Source organism: Camelus bactrianus, chromosome 1, assembly GCF_048773025.1.
Source record: "Camelus bactrianus isolate YW-2024 breed Bactrian camel chromosome 1, ASM4877302v1, whole genome shotgun sequence".
Lineage (NCBI taxonomy): Eukaryota > Metazoa > Chordata > Mammalia > Artiodactyla > Camelidae > Camelus > Camelus bactrianus.
The window spans coordinates 11,849,275-11,874,332 of record NC_133539.1 but is presented as its reverse complement, the minus strand read 5'-3'; the positions used below and the strand labels follow the sequence as shown (position 1 = coordinate 11,874,332).

Below are 25,058 nucleotides of genomic sequence, written 5' to 3'. Positions count from 1 at the left end.
GATAAGGAAACAAATGCTAGATTTTTGGTCTCAGATCTTTTCTATAGAATGTTTTCCTGGAAGTCAACCACATCCTGGAAGGAGAAATGCATGGCACACACATGAAGACCCGAGGGGAGCCAGAGGCCAGGTCCACACTGAATTACACTGTGAAACTAATGAGATGGTAGCAATTGAAATCTTTTGCAGATTTGCGGCAAGGTGGGTTCAGTAAAGACCCTCCATCATCACCTGCTTGTGAAGCTCACTTTATTAGTAATTACTCACTGAGCACTTGCTCTCAAGTAATCGAATCCAATTTCAGGGGAAGTCGGGGCCCAATGTTACGACTCTTTAACTTCAACGTAAGCCACTCAGTCAGGCTTCAGCACCTTCCTTACCACAAGCAAGGGCCACCGTTTGTGTGAATTACAAAGCCCTTCAAAGCACGACCTATTCAGCTGCCGTATGAACTTCCATGAAACAAATCTGTGATCAGTGATGCAGAGCAATGGGGCTCAATGGAGAAGTCACATGAGCACCAAGGCAATTTTTCCTAGTACGTAATATTTCACGTGAGCATGTAATAGCTGCTAAACGCAACATCCCCCAACACGCTGTGCAGCTGGACATGCAGACTGGCACGCAAAGCCCAGTCATTTCACAACGTTTCCCTTGGTACAGTCTGACCACACGCTCTGCCTGGAAGTCCTACTGCACGTCATGACTTTATAGCTGTTGTTCTTGTCTCCGTAATTCCAGAGTTTCAGTTCTCCCTTCTATCCATTCAAGTTATATTCATTTTTTTTCCTTAAAGGTAAAGCCCTCTGTTTTCTGTGGCATCTACTGTTGGAAATTAAGATGTTAACTATGTATTGTTAGTAGGGTTTGGGTTTTGTTTTTAAGTTTTGGGTGTATAAGTTGCATACACACAATTTAATAACATGCCCACTGAGTTGTCCACCCGGACCCTATTTTTCTCATAATCCCTGCTATTTTGAAGATCTCAAGTTTTGACAGGCACACATAGGTCACGTTCAGAATCATCTATACATCCTGTCTCCATGTCTCATGCTAGCATGGATTCAAAGATAAATAGAAAAAGAAAAGAAGTGGAAAGGAGAGGTTATTTGCCTCCAAATCTCAGGTTCCCCAGGTGAGGTAATTTTGCCCCCCAGGGGACATGTGGCAAAGTCTGGAGACACTTCTGGTTGTCACAACGTGGGGGTGGGGAACTGGAGGTGTTACTGGCATCCAGTAGATGGTGGAGAGGGATAGTGGCAAACATCCCACAAGGCCCAGGACAGGCCTCACAACAAAGAACGATCTGGAAAATGCCAAGAGTCCCTCTGTTAAAAAACCCTGCTCTAAATAATCCTTAGGACTAAATACGACACTAATGATGAATACAGTTTTCACAGAAAAGGACCAACACAGCTTTACCATAGTTTGAGAACAGAGAATGAAGCTTGTGGATATGAACACGGGGTGTCCACACATTCTGGTGTGAGCACACGTTGAACATTTTAGGATCCTCCCAAACTGCCGTTTTTATCATTTTTCAGCTTTGGTTTACAATCACCCATGAGAGTGGGTGGTTAAAAAGTAGCTTTTACTCCATCATCTACACATTCCAATTTTAAGACTAACGAGAAGCAGCAAGTCTGGAAACGCGTGCCCCGTGGTAACAGCCCTTTTACCTTCGTCTACACTTGACCATGATCTATACGCTTTTCAGTTGTTGATGGAGACACTCCAGAGACTCCTTCTAAATGAGGTCTTTTTAAAAAATTAATTACTCTGTCGAAAGGGAAAGAATCTTTGGAGAATTCTCTACCCCACGGTTCCCAGGTACTCTGCTTTTCATTTCTCAATCTCCAAGCCCAAATCAGCGGCAAGCCCTGCCTTTGAGTGACAAGGACAAGCCTCGAGCCTGTCAATATATAATGGAACCCATCAGGAGCAAGACGCAAAGGACTCGGCGGCTCTGTGTTCTGGGCCTGGATCCTGACACATTGTGTCACTCGGATCTAGGTCACCAAGAAAGTGAAGGCTCCCTCCGCTAATGGGCTTGTGAGCTGTGCTCCTGAATGCCCACACCCAGGCTTCCTGGATCATTTATTCTCTGAAAGAACAGCAGAAACAAAACAGCCCCTGCTTCCATGTCCCAAGTAAAACAATTATTTTTATTCTATGCCTCTAACATGGTTATTCTCAACCTCAGTGGATCAATCCCCTGCGAAGCTTGTTTATACCACAGACTCAGGGATTGTCATGGGCTGAATTCCATTCCCCCGAATTCCTAGGCTGAAGTCGTCACCCAGGGCCTCAGAATACAGCTGTCTTTGGAGACAGGGTCTTTAAAGATGTAATGAAAATAAAGTGAGGTTATAGAGTGGGCCCTCGTCCAATATGACTACTGTCCTTACAGAAATGGGAGTCTGGGCACAGAATCTGGGTACGAAGGAGGACCACGTGAAGATACTGGAAGAAGACAGCTGTCCCCAAGTCCAGGAGAGAAGCCTCAGAAAACAGCAAACCTGCTGACACCTTGATCTTGGACTTCTAGGCTCCAGGACTGTGAGAAAATAAACTTCTGTTTAAGCCCCTCAGTCTGCAGTAATTTGCTACAGCAGCCCTAATACAGGGACTCACACAGGGCCCCGTCACTAAACCGTGAGAATCAGCAGGTATGCTTGTAACCCAGAAAGCACCTCCGGGGGGCCGTGGTGTTGTGCCTCGGGGCTTCCGATCACGCTGCTAAAAAAGCACGGATTAATAAAATGCAGGGCACGACGAGCTGTCCAGGGCACGGAGGCTGCAGTGTCCAGTGGTGTGGACCCTGGGGGAGGAGTGTGAGGGGGGAGAAGCGGCCTCACCCTTCATCTCACCTCTTCCCACCCCACCCCCAGCAGAGCAGCGGCCATGAGCAGGGAGGGCCCTTCAGACACGACCTGTGGTGACTCAAATTAAGCCAAGGCAGGTCCCGCGTGAGAAAGAACAGCGGTGATTCTCCAACAGGCTCCCACAGGAGAGCTGTGGTCCTCAGACAGAACCACTACATCAAACAGCCTTTTCCCAGTTCTTGGAAAACAAGCAAAGTGTGCCAGGCATGTGTGGAAACTGACAGAATTTGCTCAAATTTAAAGTTCCTATTTCACATCTGGGTTCAAAATTTCATACACATTTTATATAGACTGTAATATGGTATGTAATTTAGCACAGAAAAATAAAATTGGAAGTTTAATACCAATACTTCCTGAGGTTTTCCACAGAAGCCAGAATAGTCAAATATTCAAAGTGTGACTATAAAACAGTGATTTTTCACAAACATGTGCTGGTTTAGCCACTCCCTTAAGCACACTGGGTTGAACCCTATGAAATTAGCAGCATTCCATCATTTTTTACTCCAAAAATGACAGTTTCAAAGGATTCAAACTAGTAGTTTTCCCTCCAAAACAGTCACTTTGGGGGCATATGTTTTGAATGATTTCCCCCCAAAAAATGTTTTTGGAACTCAATCCTTTGAAACTGTCATCAGAACCAGCTGTATTCATGAGAAAACTAAACACGAGAGGGTCCAACAGCTTAACTGTAAAAACGTAAAAGAAATAGAACAACACTGGTGGGAAAGAGAAATGGGGAGTTACTAATCAAAAAAGTTTCTGTTATGGAAGACGATCACGTCCTAGAGATGTGCTAAAGCCCTGGCTAGTCAACAGTATTGTCCTGTCACCTAAAAAGGTTTGAAGAGGGTAGCTCTCATGTTAAGTATTCTTACCATCAATGGAATAACATTTTTGAAATTAGCATAAAATGGAAATTTCATGTAATTAAAAAACATCATTTGCACAGGTGCCCCGTGGAGCACAGGGTGTATCCAGCACTGCAGGAAAGATGCCAGGACGCTCCCTCTCTTACCTTTCAAGGACACCCAGTAGTGCTTCCACTTCCTCCGGGTGGCCGACTCCACCTTCTTGTTCTTCTTGTGCACCAGGAAGTTCTTGACGGCCAGGGCGCCTGCCTTGCGCACCGTGCCCTGCGCGGCCGTGAGCAGGATGTCGGACTGGCCCGGGGAGCTCAGGGTGCCGCTGCTCTGCTCGTCGCTGTGTGCGGAGCCCGCCTCCTCCAGGCTCTCGCTGTTGGTGGTGCTCATCTCCAGCTCCCGTCGGAAGTTCTCGTATACCCCCTGGCGGGCTGCATCCCCGGTGGAGCTGCTGCCACTGTCGCTGCCCACAAAGGCGCGGCCGGTGGGGGGCGAGTAGCTGGAGTTGGTGGCATTGGATCGCCTGGACAGGAGGTCCGTGTCGGTGGTGGCTCCTTCGATCCCACTGTCGGCAAACTCGCTACCCTCACCTGCATTAACATCCTTGGGAGCCGAAAGGGAGAAAAAAGAAGACATGCATCACACAGAGAAGTAACCCAGGCGCTCCTGTCAGTCCAGCCAGGGGCTGTGTAGCTACAGGTGTCCCACAGGGCATTGCTCTCCTGGACCAATTACTCCTCAGCCCCCTGACCTGCTCAAACCCAATTTGCCTGCAGAGCAGCTCAGTAAAACCCGAGCCACCCCAGTATGAACGCAAACAATTTGGAATGCTTAAGAAATAATAAAAAAACAAAACCCAAGACAACAAGGAACATTTCAAAGAACTTATTATTTATCTGACTTAGATAATTAAGTCATTGGCAAATCAGCTATTGAGATTCTCCCACTGCCCTGCTGAGTGAGCTCAGCGCCCTCACCCTCATCAGCCTGCCTGGAGCTCCGGGAAATTCTGCAGGGTAATTAGCTAGTTGTTCTGGAGGTAGGGGGTTCCAAGGGATATAGAGGTCTTTATAGCTGACACCTTTTTTCAAAAATAAAGGGCCTAGTTAGGAGTCTATTTTATAATCTGGTGACAAAAAAGAGACGTAGTACACCACCTCACCCACTCACCCAGCAAGGACCCACCGCCCAGGAGCAGGGACCAGTCCTCATGCTCCAATCAGCTTCACTTCTTCAAAACAAGCAGCCTCTCACTCCACATTGGGGCCCACAGCTCCGACGCAGGCTCTCCAATTACCTTGCCCTTTCAAAGCCGGGATGCTAGGAGCCCGAAGCAAGCTACTCACTGCCCCTGGGCCAAGAGACGGCTTGGGGCAACTGCCAAGATGCCGGGGGTATCAATTCCCAGTTTAAAAACATTGGGAACTTTCAAAGCACTGCCCCTGCTCTCACAGTGAACGTTTCCGGGACACAGACAGGTCTGTTCTTAAATCAGAATCTTAATTACCCTAAAGTGCTGAAGGCATTTCCGTAAACAATAATTAAATCATGGTAGTAATCAAGGGAGGATAATGACCGCAGTATAGGACAGAACAGCTCAACAGTCTTAATGGAAAAGAAATTAGACTGTTTTTCTCAAAGGAAGAGAATGAGAACGTGAGTCTGACGTAGGACGAGGATGGCAAAGTCTGGGGGCTTAACCACTTTAGTCTCATAAACAGTTAATTATGGTTTGAAAATGTAAAACCTAACAGGATATTCCGATCGCCACAAAAATGAGTGCTTTGTGCTCAAATCTTTGCTGAGAGGCAACGGAGCAGAATGAACCAAGCCACAAGCTAATTTTGATCTGCACGAGATCTGAATAGGTGTTGTGCCCGCATCTCTGCACATCTAACTCAGTCAATTCTAAGTTACAGCTTTCAGAGTTCACCTTCATCACAAAATAGATACTAAGTGAGACACTAAAAGATGGGCATAGCCAGACATGGAAACCAGCAAAGGAGACAGAAAGACAAACGCTGTATGATTTCACTTCTCTGTGGAATGTAAGAATGTCAAAGTCACAGAGCCAGAGAGCAGAATGGTGGTTGTCAGACGCTGGTGGCTTGGGGGAAACAGGGAGACAGACGTTGGTCAAAGTGTACAAATTTCCAGTTACAGATGAGTAAGTTCTGGGGACCTGACATACAGCATGATGACTCTAGTTAATTACACTGTATTGTACACTTGAAATTTGCTAGGAAAGTAGATTGTAAGTGTTCTCATCGCCAAAAAAAAAAAAAAAAGAAAGAAAGAAAGAAAGAAAGAAAAAGGTAATTGTGTGAATAACGAATGTGTTAATTAACTAGACTGTGGTAAACAGTTCACAAAATATACATACTAATTCATCACATTGTACACCTTAAAAAAAAAAACTCCACAAAGAGTACACTGCACAAAGAGTTAGAAAAAGAGTAGCTTGGTAGGGGAGAAACCTGGCAAATACTACCTCAGCCGGGTGCTCGAGGTTAACTGGGTGCCAGACATACGGGAACTTTCTCTGCTATCTTTGCAACATTTATGTTCTTCTAAAGCTGTTCTAATCACCTCTACAGCCCTGTACTCTACCAGCTGAGCTATTGAAGGGTGCTCTAAAGCTGTTCTAAAATTAAAAGTATATTAGAGAAAGGAAGAAAGGAAGAAAGGAAGAAAGGAAGGAAGGAAGGAAGGAAGGAAGGAAGGAAGGAAGAACAAGTGGGAAGTAAGGAGGAAGACAGTAGCAGGAAATGGTTAAGCAAATTTCTCAGAATCAACTGCCTTTACAATGGAGTTTAGACCCCTGGGATTTAGAGGGACTTAAGGGAATCAAAGAAACCACAGATGCGGCTCAGACATAGACCCTGTGACTGACGACGACTGATGCCGCCACCTTGCTACCAGCTGTTCTGCCTGTTAACCTGACATAGATGGTCATCGAGGACCCAGATCCAGTAAGTAAAAATCCTTGGTACAAACAAGAGACCGTCGTCATCAACCCACGCTTCTCCTTGGTAGGGACATTTACCTAAATCTGGCCATGACTGATTATTCAGTAACCACGGGTAGCGGGAGATGAGAAGTCTGTGTGAATTTCCCCAACATCTGGATTCATTTTCACATCTCAGTCTTTCTCTGGAAGAAGTGACAAAACCAGCTACAAACTCGCCTCCAAAATGAAGAAAGGCAAGCTGCTTCCCTGTAAGACAGGGGCAGATAAGCTACATGGGGAGCCTCCTGAGTTCACAAGAGAAAGACTTCAGAACAAAGAAGGAGGGAATGGACTCCAGGCACTCTAGAACCGGAAGGAACCTTACACAGCCATCCCCTTGGTTAATGCCTGGGGCTGCTGAGGCCCCAGCAAGTCCCAAGCCTGGTGGGTGGCAAACCGGAGGTTGGAACCCGAGCTTCCCGCCACCTTCTCCACTCTTAACGTGAAGGCTCAGCGGCATGCAGCGCCCGATCAGACCCGTCTCGGTAGTCAACGCCTACACAGTCAACTCAGTCAACGCTGAATGATTGTTCATCTCTTTGCCTTGACTTTCCTGGCAAAGAGCTCACACTCAAAAGCAGTGGCAAGGGGGAGGAGCACATGAAAGAAGATGAGAGAAGCAGAGGCAGAGACCGGAAGGCATGTCTCTGAACTGTCCAATCCATCCCCACAGAGCATGACCCCCTTTACAGAATGCCCTGACGTCCCTCCTGAACCTAAGGGTTAAGGCCTCAATAGACACTCACCTCTTTGTCGGACCTGAACATCTGTTCATGCCAAATGACGTCACAACCTCACGATGGCCCAGGCTGTGTGTGTTCAACTCTGGGACGGCCACTAAACTGAGCAAAGAAGTGACTCCTCCAGGTTCCAGGCCCGCTGGCCCCAGCTGAGCCAGCATGCTTCTGGAGCACACAACCCAGCGTAACCATTGGGGAATGCTCCCCATCTGTGACCCAAGCTGGCTCTGCCTCGTCTCCACAAGTGGTCGAGCAGGCTCAGGGATGCACAGCACCCAACACTGACACGTGACCCAGCCTGTTGGGAAACAGATCCCGGCTGCCCAGACCCAGCCCCTATTTGGTCATGAAGCTTGGGATGTCCCAGATACTCAGGAACCTGCGCTTCAGCATCCTGGGAAATGATGTCCACCCAGCCAGAGGTCATCACTCAACCCCCGAGTGGTCAATAGGGACTCCATGTTCTCTACACCAGCCACCCCCATCTTTAGAGCAGGAAAGAGTCATCCACAGCAGGGCTTTCTTATCCAGATGCCTAAGTGCCACAGGAGAAATACAAGTTTACAGGTCTCAGAATCTCTAGAACAAACCAAAGCCAGATACACTGACGCAGAGGCTCTAGGCTCACACACTGAAAGCCCGCTCTGAGGCTGCATCCTCACTGCCCATCCTTCACAAATGCCAGGGTGCATACCATTGTGATGGGGTTTCCAACAGCTCAGAAGAAAGACAGCATCACTAGGATTCAAACATTCCTGGTGCATCTTTCCGAAGGGCTCCTCCTCCTGCCCACCTCCACCTCAAGGACACATCACACCTGAGAAATCTGATTTGCCCCACACTCAGAGCCCCTGTGAACCACCCCACTCTTGCAGCAGCAAGAAACCCAGATGACCAACCCCAGGGAAGAGCCCCCCAAGAACCCAGCAGTCTTCAAAGTATGTTCCATCTTATCTAGTTAGACGTCTTAGCATGTGACCAGTCCTAGTATATTTAACCAAATACTGAAACTCACACCAAAAGTCAGAGGAGAGCAAGGGAAATGGTAAGATCCTCACTAGACAGAGGAATAACTCCCAACATGGCGCATGATCCGGCCAGAGATTTCCTGAAAACAGCTCAAAATAAACTCCCCAGGTTTGAACCACTCCACTGAAGAGGCTTCCGATTATAAACAACATTCATGGGCTAGAAGATGCTCTGAAACCCTGCTCTCTCTGGACAAATCCTCCCAAGCCAGATTTTTAGAGCACTCACCAGTTTCCATTGCATTGGCAGTTTCCCAGCATGAACGTATGCACTTTCCTATCGGATGCACAAGTGGCCAGCTGTTGCCCAGAACATTCAACAGCTGCCAGGCAAGAGTTTTCTTAGTCATTTTAGCTGGGCAACAAATGCTGAAATGAGCTCTGGTCTAAAACGGAGGAGGCAAGAAGCAAATTCAAAGCCTGTTTTCAGTGCCTTGAAAACCAGGGGATCACCCAGCCCGAATGTGGGCTGAGGACACATGGTACCAAGGCTCAAGATGTTTCCATGGGGGACTTATAGAAATGGCCTGAGGAACAGGTTTGCTGTGCACATGATATATGAACACAATTTTGAAATGGTAGTTAGCCACAAAGTTCAAGGGCCCTGGGACAATTCGGGGACCAGTGGGATCAACTGGCCACTTGTAGTTAGTTCCAAGTCGAATGCGATTAGAAGCTGCTATGCTGTTCACTTTGTCTAATTTCCCTGATGAATTCAGCTTTGTTGAAACATACCTGTACAGAGAAGGTAAATACTGCAGAGGAGAGGGCACTGAATTCCAGCAGGGCGAGGAGATTCTGACCTGCAGAAGCCTTGAACTGGAATCATTTCTGCCTTGTTAAATTCTAAACTGTTCTCCCTCAGGTTTATCATCTTCTTCTCATCTGCAAGTTCTAAGTGTCTGCCTCCCCAGTGCATGCACACACACGAAGACTGTCTTTGGTTCCCAATGTTCCCCTCTCTGTATGCTCAACACACTCCTCGGCAGTCTCAGGACAGCAAATGGCAGCTCTAGGCAAGTTATTGTGAACCAGTCTGTGCCTCGGTTTCCTCATCTGCATAAGGCGGGTAGCAACAATGTCTACTTTGATAAGATGCTATGAGACTGAAGTAACTCAACACAGATTTCTAGAACTGTGCCGAGCCCACAGTACCTGTTCATGAGTGTTACTTGTAATGACAGTCATGCCCATCCTCAGCCTTTCTTACATCTCAGCCCCAGGAGAGAAGACACCACTTGACCTCACTCACTACCTTTTTGCTCTAACATGGAAGAAAGGTCATCATCCAGGAACTTGGGAAAAACAAGGTCTCGTGGCAAAAGCAGAGAGGCAGACCAAGGCTGGTGTGAGCCAAGGCAATTATTTTTTTAATTATTTTCACATTCACAAAACTGCACGATGAATTAAGAAAAGAATGTTTTCTTGCTGAAACTGAGGAGCTGCTGGGCACCGCTGCTAATAATCGCCATTCTTGATTTACAGACATATCACAGGATCAGTTTCCATCATGGCACGGCTTTTCTGTTTCCCCTCTCTCTCTGCACAAATGTCCAGTGTCTTTTTGAATTTTTGATTCTGAAGTTTGTAAATTCTGCCTCCGGGGCCTCCCACTCTTAGCTCCTCTGTACGTGGCCCAGCTCGTTCTGAGCATTTCTAGAAACTGGCTCTATTTCCCTCTTCTTCCTTTTCCGAGGCAAAATCTCCATGCCCTTTTAAGTTTCAGACACCCAGTTCCATCCCCTCTAATGATTCCCAATGGGAGTGACTCAAGCTCTCTTTCAATTATAACCTTGGAACTGAAGTTCTGACTGTTACTAAAAGGGGACTCGGAAGGAAGTTGGCAAATGCTTGAAATGTGGCTTCAGGTTACTCCAGACTGGAGAGCACTCAGGGTCTGAGTTAATGAATCATCTTCTCTCCTTTCATCTGTTTTCCTAGGTGCGTGCCTCAAACCTGTTGTCACCCTTCCTCAGGATAGATCACACCCCCTGGTCCCTGTTCTGCTTTTCTGAGTGCCACATCCCCAGTTCAGTGACAAACTCCCCAGCTCCCTTCCTTCCATCAGTCCCTCCTGCACATCACTGTGGGGTCAGGTCTCCCAGGAGCTGGGTGGAGGGCTCCTGAGACTGTCCATCAAGCTGTCCCTGAATACCAGCCTGAGCACTGGCTCTTCGGATGCACCCAGTCACCAGTGAAACTGAAGAACTCATTTCAGTGTATGTTCCCAACTTTCCTTGCTTCCAGGAATCCTGATCCTTCAAGGCTCAGTTCAAGTCCCTCTTCCCTAAGCTGGAAGCCTTCTCGTGTCTTCCTCGAATCGCCATGCCAACTACTCTACTGCATCTCAACCATAGAGGGCCACTCCCATCTCCCCTTCAAATCCTGACTCAAGTCTGCCCTCTCCAGGGGACCAACCTGACCAGCTGATCTTCCTCAACTCGCTCTCCCCCGCAGCAGGCCACGTGCTTGTGGTGCTAAGTGTTTCTGCACACCCACACCCACCTCAACCCAACCAGCTCCCTGAGCTCAGAGATCTTTTCCTGACGCATCCCAAGTGCCAAGAATAGTGCCTGGCATGGCGTAGGCACTCCAAAAAAAAAACACCAAACATTGTTGAACAACTTAACGGCTGCTCATTTTCCACCCTCCTCTCAAAACAAGAAAACCATGCCTCAGGGAATACATTTCCATTTGATTTAACGTTCTAGTCATTTCCAGGCTCCGCTCACACTCAACTCCTGATGAAGTCACAGAAGAGTCCCGACTGGAAAGCCTGGCTGCAACCCTCGAGCCATCCAGGTTTATTACGTCTTTTACGGAGACAACCAGAATTCATCCACATGGTTTTTTCTTTAAGCTTTTGAAAAGTTGAGAAAGTGAGAAAGACATATTGGGCTGTTTCATGGCCCAGACTAGATATTCTGTCCACGGGCCCCAGTGGCAGAGTGAAAAGCCTTGGGAGTTTCCTAAGTTGGGCCCTGGCCTCCTGGGGAGATGCTCTCAGGGCTGCACAGCAGGCTGGCTGGGGAGGGGAGGTTCCACTCCCGCTCCCAGTCCTTTGCCCTCCTCAGTCATGCTAGGAAACCCGCATCACACATTACTGTGGGACACAATGTGCACCAAGGGGCACAGACTCTCCTCTCTTTATGCACTAAACTCAGCATGTGATTTTCAAAGGCTTGAAATTTCTCCAACCTGTATTAACATAAATGAGCAGCTCTCCAAGTGTGGACCAGGGGTCCTTAATTAATTTCAGGGGGCCCTAAGGCCCTCCTTTTTCCAACCACCTGTTCGATCCAGGTTTGCCTCCTACAGTCCAGCCAAAACAGCTTACCGCAAGGGAGTGAATGCAGAAGCCGATATGAGACTTTAGGGTCTTCTGGGAAGCCAGAAATTGTAGAGATTTGAAAAAAAATAAAGTTCTTCTCACTCTTTTTTTTTAATTTTAGAAAATAAATTTTTAAAAATAAACTTATTTATGTGAACATGTAATAGATTTGTTGATGTTATTTTAAGATGAATTAGCAAGCATTTTTTCATATTTCTGTCTCAATTTCTCATGTGATAAATATTTATAGATGTAACCCACATGAACAGAAGCCCTTCAGCAACTGTAACACTTTTTAAGAGTATAGACGAGTCTGAGAATCGCTGATATAAGCCATCTCTCAGCCACCTACTCACCCTCTCCCTCCCTAAAAGTTCTTGGCAAAAGAGATAGATATTCATGTTGAAAATGGATGGGCTGGTCTTCAAAACAAGTATCTCATTGCTTAAGTTACATGCCAGAAAAAGAAAGATCAAAAGGAAAGCAAAAAAGAAGAATCAAACAGGAGAAGGGAAGGAAGAGATGTTATTTTTAGAAGTGGATTTTATATGAAAATATTTTGTTTCATGACGAATTAACCTGAGGTTTTAACCAGAGGTTTCTCGATGGACCTTGGAGGACCCAAGGATCCCCTGCATGATAGGCAGAAGGGTGGTCCCTAAAAGGTGTTGATCCTAAAGGATCCACGTTTTTCATCTGGCTCTCAAAGGAATCTGTGATCAAAGGTTAAGAAGTTCTGGGATGCTGATGTCTGTTCTCAGCTCAGGGAACATACTTACCCCTGAGCCATTTAAGCCAAGTGTAAAACAAAACAAAATTTTAAAACTCAACACAGTTTTTGTAGGAACTCACGATCTTCTGACAAGGCTGCCCCCTTTATCTCGCTGAAATCACCAACTCTGTCACTTACTCATTTAAGCAAGAGAGTCACCAGGAATGACACCTTCTAAAGTTGTCTCTGGTCACATCTTTCGGGAGCCACTGTTTCGGGCCACAGTAGTGGCCAGTTACTATTTTTTTCCATTAACCTTTGTTTTTCTTTTGTTGGCTTCTGTACCAGAATTGAGGGTTTTGATGTTAAAATCTGAGGGCACATGAACTGAAACCTGTTTGAACATGGGCAGGTAGTGTGATGTGGGTTTGCTTCTGAAGAATGAACTCTCGCCTGTGGATCAGAAGACCTGGATTTTAATCCATTTGTGAGACCTTGCCAGCTAATCCCTGAAAAGCGATGGGGTTGGAGAGAGAGATGATGGGTGAGCTGGCAACTGGAAATCAGGCTGAAATGAATCCCCGCAGTGGCCCCTGGGGGCCCGGAGCTCGGCCTTCCCTCCGTCCCACTCTGTGCTACAGCGTGAGGAAGGCGTCAGAAACTAGACCAACACACCAACTTCATCACCAGCACCGCATCCCCGAGAGGAGCTCGGAGAGGGCCTCTGGCGGCGATCCCCTGAGACAGTCTCAGCACAGAGGCTCCCTTTTGTTTATCTCCAGGTGGATGAATGAAGCTCTCCTCACAAGTTATGCACAAACGCTCTGAGCCAAAGCTTCCCTTTGAGATATAGGACTTGGCTCCAAGACCCTCCATCAGGTGGTACTTTTCTCTCTCCACCTCACCTGCTGGTGGTCTTAGAGACACGGAAGACCTGAGCTCCAGAATATTAAGACAAACTTCACCATCACATTATTTACAGAGCACCTATCACATGCAATACTGTGCCAGGAGATTTACATTCCTGCCTGTGTGGAACCCTGACATTAACTTCATTCAAGAGTCACTGAGACCCTTCCAAGGTTACACAGCCAACAAGTAACGGCGTCCAAACTTGCAAGCTCAGACCTGCTGGACTTCAGAACCTCTTCTTTGCATGAAACCAGGCTGCCCCCTCCTCTGTCCATTAACCATGGGAAGACTGAGAGAATAAAGTTCAGGCCAAAAACACCCAATGAGGTTATCAATTAAATCAAAGGTCAGGGTGGAGGATACAGCTCAGTGGTAGAGAGCGGGCTTAGCACACACAAGGTCCTGGGTTCAATCCCCAGTGCCTCCATTTAAAAAAGTGAATAAGTAAATAAATAAAATTAATTACCTGTCCCTCCCCCGCTCACCAAAAAAAAAAAAAAAATCAAGGGGCAATCTACTCGGTATTTGATAGAAGTCAATACAAGAAAACTCGGCTTTAAGAGATACAGGTAAACCCTCCCCACAGATGACGACCAGACTGACTCACAAGATGAAACTGCATGCACAGTGCACACACACACACTTAAACATACTGAATTTAACACACAGAATTCCTCAGCACTGACTGTGTGGCAGACACATAAAACGTGTCACTTTTTAAAACCTAAATGTGAATTCTGGTGCCTTCCTGTTTCAGTAACATGTCCAACTCCTGAACAAACACAAAAAATAGGAAGAATGGCCAAAAACTCTTTTTTGATCATTTTCAAATAAAAAGATGTTGTTCATGTTATTTCAGATACAATATATTGTCTCCCAGGCCCAAAGGCCGTGCCTTTGGGCCAGCTGCCTGCCAGGAACTCTTTTCTGGGGAGTGACACTGCTGACAGGGCTGTTACAAATTCGACTGCATCACCAGGGCAGACGAGGAGACTCTCACATCCACGGTCCCAACTCGCTGCAGAGGTCCCCTGGGTCAGAAACTTCTACCAAAATTTAAAAAAAAAAAAAAATCTTTTCAAGGAAGCCTTCACACCCACTGCCTCTTAAAATACACTGTTTGGAACATAGTGGGTTCTCAAGAAATCGCGTTGGATGAACACGCCAAACTTAGACTAGGAAGCGTGGGTGGATGGGTAGTGTTGTGCATAATTCTGGGGTTTGTTTCAAGTCATTAAAGATCCTCGCTCAACATGTAAAATCGAGACAAAAATAATACTTCCGTTCACTTTACAGACTCTGCAAAAGGCTTCTACACATGGAATCCCATGTGGTTCTCTTAATGGCCCTGACAGAGGCTGGTGTCACTCACCCTGGACAGAGAAGCGGTCTGCGATGGAGTGACTTGCCCAAGGTCACCAGTCAGTAAGGAGTGAGCCGGGATGCAAATGAACTTCTTAAGATTCCTCCTGCGTTGCACTTTGCATTACATTAAGCTACCACGGTGCTTTATGAGGCACCACATTGAGATGATCTCACTCCCATACATTAACCATGTTGGAAGGTGACAAGCCAAAGAATGGAAATGTCATACAACAATTACACATGAGAACTTTCAGGGGTACCAGCGTTGCCCCTCTTCTGGGGGTAGCCATGACTCAAAGGCTCACACCCCCATGGGTGAGTTAGGGGCTGGGAGGAGCAGAGAGCCAGCTGTCCCCAGTGCTGGGGATGTGGAGACAGGGAGCCAGGGTACCCCGGGGCTACCCCTGTCAACTCTTACACAGAATGTGTGCCAACTTAGCACTGTGCCAGGTGAAAGTGCCAGCCACAGGCAAGGCTGCTTTTCCAACAGTCTGTATCAATGTACCCTGCTCTAACTTGCGAGGGCCAGTAAACCAGCTCTTTGAATCGGGCCTGTAATGCCAATCTGGCGACATCCTCAAGACACAGCCTGCAGTGCCTTTCAGATGACCCTTTGATAGGTCACCGACCTCACCCGCATCCTGACAGGTCAGGTTGCCAGTGCAGGAAGAGTCCGCACAGAGCAGGCAGAGGGACCACAGAGGGGGGTTATTCAGTCATTTCTAACCTTATAATCTCGCTTCAGAAAAGAGATGGGTAAAAATTCAAGTCAGGCTTCTAGATGCAATATTCAAGCTCACCTTCTGAAAATCACAGAAATCAGCCTTTTTAGTAATTATGTTTCTAAAACACAAAATTTGATATAAAAACACCAAATTACCCTGGGTCCTCAACTAACACCATTAATAATAATGAAAACCACAGCAGCTTACAGAGTCTCCCCTGCTGGCAGCTTCCATTTTCTCAAAAAAACGTATTATTATCCCCATTGGACAGATGAAGAAATTAAGGCTTCAAGAGACTTAAAAATGTTGCCCAAAGTTACTCAGGTAAGAAGAGGTGAGCCAGGTCCTGGCTTGGACACCATCAGCAAAACCTGTCCTCCAATGGATGAAGTAGGAGGCATGGGAGGCGTGGGGGGTGTGGGGCGGGGTGGGGGAGTCGTTTTATCCATACATGGGAAGATTATTCAGCCTTAAAAAGGGAAGGGACTTCTGCCACATGCTACAACATGTGAACCTGGAGGAATCAACGTAAGTATAAGAAGCCAGTCACAAAAAGACAAATATGGCATGAGTCCACTTAGATGAGGTCTCCAGAGTGGTCCCACTCTTTGAGACAGAAAGTGGAATGGTGCTGGCCAAGGGCTGGGGAGAGGGGGTATGGGAGGATCGTTTAATGGGTACAGAGCTTCAGTTCTACAAGATGAAAAGCGTTCTGCAGATGACGGATGGTCGTGGCCGCCCAACACAGTGACTGTTCGTAACACCCCTCAACTGCACTTTAAAAAAAAAATGAACAAGATGGTAAATGTTATGTGTACTTTTACCACAATTAAAATACGTGTTTAAAAAGCAAAGTAAAAGGTCAAACACAGGCTCCTTTAACCTACAGAAACCCAGAGGAATACACAGTAAAATCTGATGATTCTAATACAGAAAGCTAGAGTGAAAAGAAAAAAAAAACTGTATCCCCAGATGACTTGTATATGGAAATTTAAAATTCCAAAATAAAATGAGAAACCTGAGATTTTTGAAAACTGAAAAAATTTTTTTTGTAAATTTGAAAAACCCTGCTCTCGGGCAGGAACACAGAAGGTCTAGTGCCAGTTTTCTTTGCCCCCTCCCCAGGTGCTCCACCATCTGCCCATTCTATTTAGACACCCTTCCCAAGCGAATTTACCCTTGAAATCCCCATTTGACTTGCACTGAAACAAGACCAGAAGGTGCAACACCGAGCCCTGCTGGCCAGGTCGGAGTGCACCTGCTGTTTTCCAGCTGACCTCGGTGGTGGTCACTGGTCACCAGGGTGGCTGAGACACCTTCCAAGGCAAGTGGGCCCCGTCTGGATCCCTGATCAGAAACACCATCCTGCAAACTACCAACCCATCCTCAACACAGGCCAGGACTCCTGGAACTTCACTACAGGGAACAGCAGGACCAGCAAAGGACCAAGGCAAGCAGGACGACTTGCCTTACCATCCTCATGTTAATTACCATGACTAATTAAGGGAACGGGTCCTCCTTTCGTTAGTAAGACTCGTTTTAAAGCTTCGAAAAAAATGTTTTCATACCCAGGCTCTCATAACCTAGACCCCGTAGCAAGCAAATCGAGCATCTTTCCCTCATTGTTCAGAAGAGCAACTAGAAGTCAGGGTTTGCCCAAGGTCAAGAACTAGTTGGCTGCAAAGGACGAACTGGAACCCACCCATGTTATTCCTTCCACAACACCTCCCTCCAGAGAGAGGGCTGGCCGGCATTTCAAGAAACAGGAAATTGAAATGGCTCCTGGTAAGGCAGTCAGCCTGCCAACCCCTGAGAGAAGCTGACATATGACCAGAGCCCGCCCTGAATCAAAAATGCCTCCTCCAACGGGCTGCCGACTAACCTCTTCCCACCTGTGGCGCCGAAGAAATAAGCGCCAAGAGTCCACACCCCACCATCCCCATCTGTCCACGGATAGGACCACGTTAGAACGGAAGCTTAGAATAAGCAAGATGCTGCTGAAGGGCTGAGTCGGACAGGCAGCTTCCCAATATGAAGTTATTAGCTTTATCCCCACTCCTGTCACACCACACACACACACACACACACACACACACACACACACACACACACTTTCACCTTAATCCCCACCCCTTAACCACAGAGCTGTAAGAGGGGCAAAGCAGAAAGATGAATCCTCCAGCATCAGCCGCAGCCCCAACCCAGCACACGGGGTAAAACCCGGCTAAAAGATGGGAAACCTCTAAGAGCAAAATCATGCACTTAAAAGTCATGCACCGTTTCCAAAATACCGAAACAGATTTCAGTCACTTTACCTGAGTTGTTTTTGCTCTTCTGCCTTGCATGCTGTTGCTATGGCTAATTTGCGGGTTGGCGGCACCTTCGGAAAGACAGTGAGATTTCCTACAGGGAAGTGTGTTATAATTACTGTACGGAAGAGCCTCTTCAGCGGCAGCTGGTGGCATCTTATGGTTTGCAAGATCGGGAATGTCAGACACCAAATTCCGACAACAGCCTGTAAATTTGCTCCTCGGCCCCCCGTTCGCCGCCACCCCTGAGTTCTTCTGAGCGTACAAGTCCCCCAGCGAATTGGCACGCTGACAGGCACTGAGCTGCCGCGGACTCGCCCGGGCTTCCATCCCCCGAGCCTCCTCACAGTCTTTCTCCTCGGCGGAACCCAAGATTTCTTCGTTGCTTGTTAAATGTTCTTGGCTCAGATCAGAGAGTGAGAATTCCAGGCTGTCCTCCCGCCAGATGTCTGCAGATTTGGAGCGTTTCTTCTTAAAGCTCGCGGTCTCCATGAAAGTGGGCCCATTGGGTGTACAGGGATGCTGCCTCCTGCCTCCCGCAGCCAAGTATGTAGCGTCATCCCCGTAAAGCCTGCTCTCCTCCGAGTCTGGCATGCTCTGCACAGAGGCTGCCGTGAGGACGATGCTGCTGTCTACGCTGGGAGTGACGGAAGAATCGGTGTAAGACACGGGTCTCAAGCCCATATCCACTCGGTCCACCCAAATGGGGCTCCCGAAGTCCTCTAGGGTGCCTTCCTGGGAGAAGGGCTCCAGGCCATTTTCGGCCAGGGACTGGGGGATGCTGGGAGTGCTGCTGGACCGGGTGCTCACTTCGGAGTTCCTGTGGATCGCCTTCCCCGAGGAGGCGTGCCTGGTCCGCCGCGCCTTGTGCGAGAGGCGCAGGGAGCGCGACGTGTGCTTGCGCCCCAGGCTGGCATGCTTTTCTCCATAAAACTCGTGCACTACATTTTGACTTTCTGCGTTTCCCATGGTTTTATGGTCTGTCGCAAAGGGGGAAAAAAAAAAAAAAAGGAGGGGATCACTGAGTCACCAGTGGGTATGCAGTTAACAGAAAGAGCTGAGCACGCAGGGTGGGCAGACAGCTTGGCAGGTAACCGCGCATCTGACTATGTGCACCTGGAAGGTACTTGGGCTCTTGCGCAGTAGCAGGTGCGAACTAACATCGTCTACTGAGATTACTCCTGCGGGGATGTGAAATACAAGCATATATAAGATCACGAGAGAATTACATTGTCTCTGCCCGGAGGGTATCTGCCCACCACGCAAGCCACAGTGTTGCTTTCTTAGAGCTGGCAACCCTTCTCTTTCTTCCAAAACTCTATAGTAGGATATTTAAAGTTCTACTCCTATCCATAAATGGAAAACTCTAAAAAGTACAAACCTAGGTGTCTGCCAAATGAGTAACTTTCTCTTTGAAATCACATATTTTAAAAAACCGAGCAAAACTCATAAGTGCCTTTGATAACCTCCCTCCTCCCAATGGTTTTTGGTTTCATTCTAACTCCATCTACACTTCAAAACCAATCAAAAATGTTAAAGCTGAAGATGTAAATCCAATCAACTCTTCTTAATAAACCCAAGGCAAGAAGAAAAGGGGCTTTTACCTTAAATTCCACAGCATTCTGAAAACCTTGATTTGGGGGTCTGGGGAGGGGGTGTGATGTGGGAGGGAGGGTGGCAAAACAAAATAGAAACTCCACTCTCTGCTGAGCAGCAAACTAATGGATTTATTTAATGGGTTTATTTCTGGGAGCAAATCCAACCTGAGAACATTAATCTGGTACAGAGTGCCCTGCAAACAGAAATTCACATTATGAAATCACTCAATGTGATTCAGCCTTTTGGGGCTACCTAGGTTAATTTAAGTCCCTCTTTAACATTTTTTCAGTTGCTCTTACTGGTCTGAGGATGGTGACCCACAGTGGGAAATACAAAAATCCTCAAAGCTTGACAAGTGTGACTCTATGTAGCCTGACTCTCCTTGCTCTGCAATGAGGTTTCTCTAGACCATTCAAATTGTATACACTTAAGGTACACATGTGAAAATGGCCAGAAAGGAACGGAGGAAAACAGTAACTGGGCACATCCCTGAGCTGTTTCTTTCAACTCTACATAAGTCATTCGTTCAGAAAATATATACCGAGCACGTCCCATGCTCTAGAAGCCAGAGAACAAAAGGGACACAGTCCCCACTCTCATGAAACTGATCTTCCAGCCAGGCAAGTCACACAATAAACAAAAAAGCCAAAGACACCAGAGGGAAACAAGGAGCAAATTTTACCGTGACCATTGCATACAGTTTGAAACACCCTGCAATATAACATACCTTCACATCGATCCACAATCACTCTATAATCCCACTGTTCAGTCTCAAACGTTGCTTAAACTCTCACAAGCACATCCTAACTGAAATAAAATTTGTGGCAACAGGAAGGGAAAAACCTCCATTGAATGTTCCGATGAGTTCAGAGGTAACTCATACAGACACCAGATGTTAAGCTCTTCCCATACTGGAATATTCCCTACCAGGTCACACATCATATGATTCTCAGAGCGAAGTTTCCAAGGAAGAGAATCTCCTTTTTACTAGTTGCTAGTGTACTTCAAAGCAGCAAGTTCACATCCCTCTGGCTGGCGACTTTAAGAAGCAAGAAAAACACAGAGACTCAATTCAGTATAGGGAAAATAGAAAGATCGCCTCTCCATGCATGACCATGTATGTGATCTATATCCCTAAGAATATCATGAGCTGCGTATTTGTAAGTAGAAAAAATAAATAAGCATCTCTGTAACACCAAAGGCCATGACCAATTTCTTAGACTTCTTGAATTGTTTAAGTGTACATTAAGATGTCTGGATGAGTCTAGGTACCTCTATTTGCCAATAACTAATTAAAAGCTTAGAACAAGTGTTAGCCACAGCTGCCTTTAAAGAATCACACAGATTTAAATTTAAGAGGGAAAGGATGATGGTGAAAGAAATTGAAGTGAAAAAAGGCAAAACTGTCACCTCAGATACGCTAGGATGTCCCCTCCTCTCTCGTATATTCCAGAAGTTTGCAAATATGAATTGACAGGCATGTTCTCAACAACAAATTTCTAGTTAGGCCTGTTCCTGCCAACAGAAAACTAATCAAGTTAAAAGCCTCGTGAGAGGTTTCTTAAAGGAAATGGCCCCAACCTTAGAGAATTACAGCATCCATGCATCATTCTGAAGGATCCGTTATATTAATAGCATTTTTAGTAGCAAGATTCTTTTCAGCCAGCCAAGGTAGGAAAGAAGCCATTTTTATCTTCAGAACTAGAATTTAGAGATGAATGCCAAATCTCTTAAATCCTACCAAGAGAAATTCTCAGGGGATGATCCAAGCAGAGTCAGCAGGAAGTCTGAAGCAACTCAAGTTAGGAGAAAAATATTTCTAGGGACTGCTGCAACACCCCTTAATTTGAAAGCTTTTCCCAAAAGGTCAGCGAGAACCATGAAGGCCCATGTGGGGTCAGTGGGGGGCCCTGAAATAACACGGGTATGAAAAATTAAAATTGTTCCTTGCATACAATAGACACACTCTCTCCTTTCAGGGACAAACCCTGTCCCACCAGCCACCCCCAGAACACTGGTGAATTGAAAGTCCTAATCCTTTTTACGTACGAATGTAAAAATACCAGTTATTTCCATCATCTTAATTTCTCCCTGTTCTCTCCTACCTAATCTTTATCATTTATTTTTATTAAAACAAAATACCAGGTTTATGTTTTATATTTTCACAAGCCTTTGTTTGTTCCTGTGAGTCTAGAAGCAACTTTGGGGCAGAAAGTGGCTTTCACTATATTTTGTAGCCTCTACAGAGACTGGAAGTGTCCTACTCATGAAAAGGAATCAATAAATGTTCACATGGTTTAGTAACAAATGCAAAAGGTGAGCAATCAGTCCTTCACCAACATAACCATCACACAGTCACTAGGTAAGAGATGAAAGATTAAGGGGGAGGAAGACACGCCAAAATGCAAAAACTGGGCTAGAAATTGAAAAGCAGAGCATGAGAATAAAGGCACTCAGCTCAAGCTGGAAGATAGTACCAGTTTTAACCTCATTACATTCTTCATTTCAGACTATGACTTACTTATGTAGAATGTTAGTGGCCCAGAGAGCTTGCACTTTTTGGGGGGAGTTAGTGGGAGAGGTATTAAGCAGGAGGTAAGTGGGCAAGATTGTGGCATAGGAACAACTCGTCAAATTTAAACCTCAAGTCTTATACTTTCTATCCAATGATCTCAGTTCTGGCTTCCTGGCCTGCCTCAGGGCCTTTGATCATGCTCTGGCCTCTGCCTGCCACCCTCCTGCCTTCAGGCATCTACCTGGCTCACTCTTTCCAGTTTGTTGAGATCTTAACTCAAATGTCACTTTTCCAGCGAGGCCTTTCCTGGAATGTCTATCCAAAATGACAACCCTCCCCTCCCAAACTCATGTCTTATCCCTCTTCTTTGTTTTTCCTCCCCTCTTCCTTAGCATTTATCACAATTGTGACAAACAATATACTTCACTTATTCATCTTTTCTATTCTCTATCCTTCCCCAACCAAACCTAAGCTTCAGGAGGGCTGAAAGTTCTGCTTGTCTTGTTTTTTGCTGCATTTTACCCTCAGCACCCAGAACATCGCCTGAAAGGGAGTAGGTACTCAGGAGAAAAAGACTGAATGAATGAATGAATGACAAAATAAACTTTAATCTAGACTGCAAAAACTCAACCTCATACAACTACAATAAGAAAGCAGGCGAGAACGTTAGCCCAATGTGAACTAGCAAAAATGCACATTGGTCTTAAATATGCCAACTCTTCTACTTCAGAGTGTCTGGAAAACATACTGGTTTCCAGTCTGCCCACTGGTGCTCCCTGGGCCCTGCAATCTGCAGAGCTGTGCAGGAGCCTCATTCCAGACCACTGGGTTTGGGATTTCCCTGATGCATGAACTGAGTTGAGGGGTTTGGCTTGCCCTGCTCCACTGTACTCCCCACCCCTAAATACCTGGGCAGAGAAGTAAGGCCCTCCTCCTGTCTCATTCCGCTTAATTCCTGCCCTCAGTTCCCACTCTCCTCCTCTTTTTGGAGCTATTCCTGCAGAAGCTTAGGAAAGGGGTTCAGAGTTGAGGAGGTACCCCTACTTGTCAGGGTAGACACTGCAGAGATGCTGAGCCAAAGACGACCCAGAGAAGATGGGGACAAGGAGACATGGCATGATGGGCAGGGGGTCATCTGAAAGCAGTAAGGGGTCAGAAAATCAAGAGATCCTCAGGGCCAGAGACCAAGGACACCAGAGAGGGTGTGACTTTCCCATTCTTCCCAACACCATGGCCTTTCTCTTTAAGTGATGAGTTAAATTATATATATGATTATAGTAATCATAGTAACCTCCTTTAAATTCCATCAAGTTAAATACACAGTGAAAGAGTTAAAAGAGATCTTAAGGAAACCTATGGATAAGTACAGTCATTTGGGTGGTTCACACATACATCAGGGAGGCGGTCCTTCCTCAGGGGCTGATTTTACAGACTGATTGCCTACTGAGCCTTATGTGATAAAAAGATGTAGAACTATTCACACACATTGGAAAAGGGTCAAACTCCTGGCTTTGGTAGTTTACTGCAATTATGTACGATGCAACTATTAAGGGAAACTGGGTGAAGGATCTGCTTTATCGTGTATGATTTCTTGTGAATGTATAATTATTTAGAAATGGAACGTTAAAATAAGGTCTTAACTAACTGGAATATTCTGGTTAAATGAACTTTTTGTTTAAAAGTGAAGATTCTTCTGGGGCGGGAGGGTATAGCTCAGTGGTAGAGCGCATGCTTAAGATGTACGAGGTCATGGGTTCAATCCCCAGCACCTCCATTAAACAAAAAATGTTTTTTAATAAAAAAAATTTTTAAATAAAGATAAAATGCAGTTCTTTCATAAAATAAATAAAAGTGAAAATTCTTCAAAATTAAATGGTTTTTTAATCTTCTTTTTCAACAAATTAGGCAACAAAAATTAAGCAGGCATTGGGCATTACTCAGCATAATATTATCAGGAAATACAAAGCAAACACAAAACAACAGTCGAAAGTGAGATTAAATAGGAAAGTAGGGCTGATTAACCAGCGGTAGGGCTTCTGTCTTCTTTTTTTGTTTGTTATAGTCAGTTTACAATGTTGTGTCAAATTCTGGTGTACAGCACAATTTTTCAGTCATATATGAACATATATAGGGGCTTCTGTCTTAATAAAATAGTGAACAAAACAGAAATGCTAGTGTCTGGTGCCAGCCAAGATGGAGTAAGGCACCATGGCCGATCTTTCCCCCACAAATAAATAATAAAAACTCTGGACCAAAGTGAAAAGCAACTGCCTAGGGATTCCTAAGAGTAAGCAAAAGCAGGTGGGTCGGGGGTGGGAGTCAAAGCTGGAAGAAGCCATTCTAACAAGAGTGAGTTCCCCGTTTTTGCTTCTCTTATTCCAATTTATCTTCCAGCCTTGCACAGAGGAAGAGCACACAGGGCAGCTGTGGCACAGGCAGGAAAAACTCCCAAGACACACCCTGTCATTCTGGCCAGAGAGACCAAGAAGCATGACCCCCACAAGCCAGAGTGAGGGGGATCTCAGAGAAAAGAGAACTGGAAGCAACAAATCACCTGATGCTCTGTATAAATCTCCACAAGTTCCAGGCACATGCGTAGGACGGACCCAAAGCAAGACAGAGAGAACTGAATTATTCTATAAACTACAGCCCATCTCCTGGTCTGACCCTCAGGTGCCATATGTGCGGGACAAACCCACAGCAGGGGAGCAAAGGCTTTGAAAACTGAACTGACTTGAAAACCACCACCCACAGGATGTCCAACACCACTTGCAATCTGAACCTGCCAGGTTGATCGCTTGCTAAGACTTTAAAAAAGAAAATCCAGCATTTTCCAGATGATTTCAACAGGATCTAGAGTCTCTCAACATAATATTCAAAATGTCTGCAGTGCATTCCAAAGAACCAGGAAAATCTAACCAGCTCTCAAAGGAAAAGACGATCAAAGATGCCCACCCCAAGGCGACCCAGATGATAATTCATGGGAATTATCAAATGAAGACTTCTAAAGCAGCTATTATATCCGTGCACTCTGAGTGATGGTCAACACTCTTGAAATAAATGAAAA

At 46.0% G+C, this 25,058-nt stretch overlaps 1 protein-coding gene across 5 annotated transcripts in view; it reads right to left on the bottom strand.

Annotated features, from left to right (window-relative positions):
- The window catches only part of TIAM1 (TIAM Rac1 associated GEF 1), a 244,681-nt gene that overhangs the window by 110,331 nt on the left and 109,292 nt on the right, over positions 1–25,058 (bottom strand). For 3 of the 5 annotated variants that reach the window (XM_074360728.1, XM_074360724.1, XM_045517841.2), the window contains one exon: positions 3,901–4,348. In XM_074360728.1, the coding sequence (XP_074216829.1) occupies positions 3,901–4,348 (448 nt within the window). Of the gene's footprint in view, positions 1–3,900; positions 4,349–17,883; positions 18,858–25,058 lie in introns of all 5 variants that reach the window. The other 2 variants (XM_010956596.3, XM_074360717.1) reach the window with 1 other exon arrangement.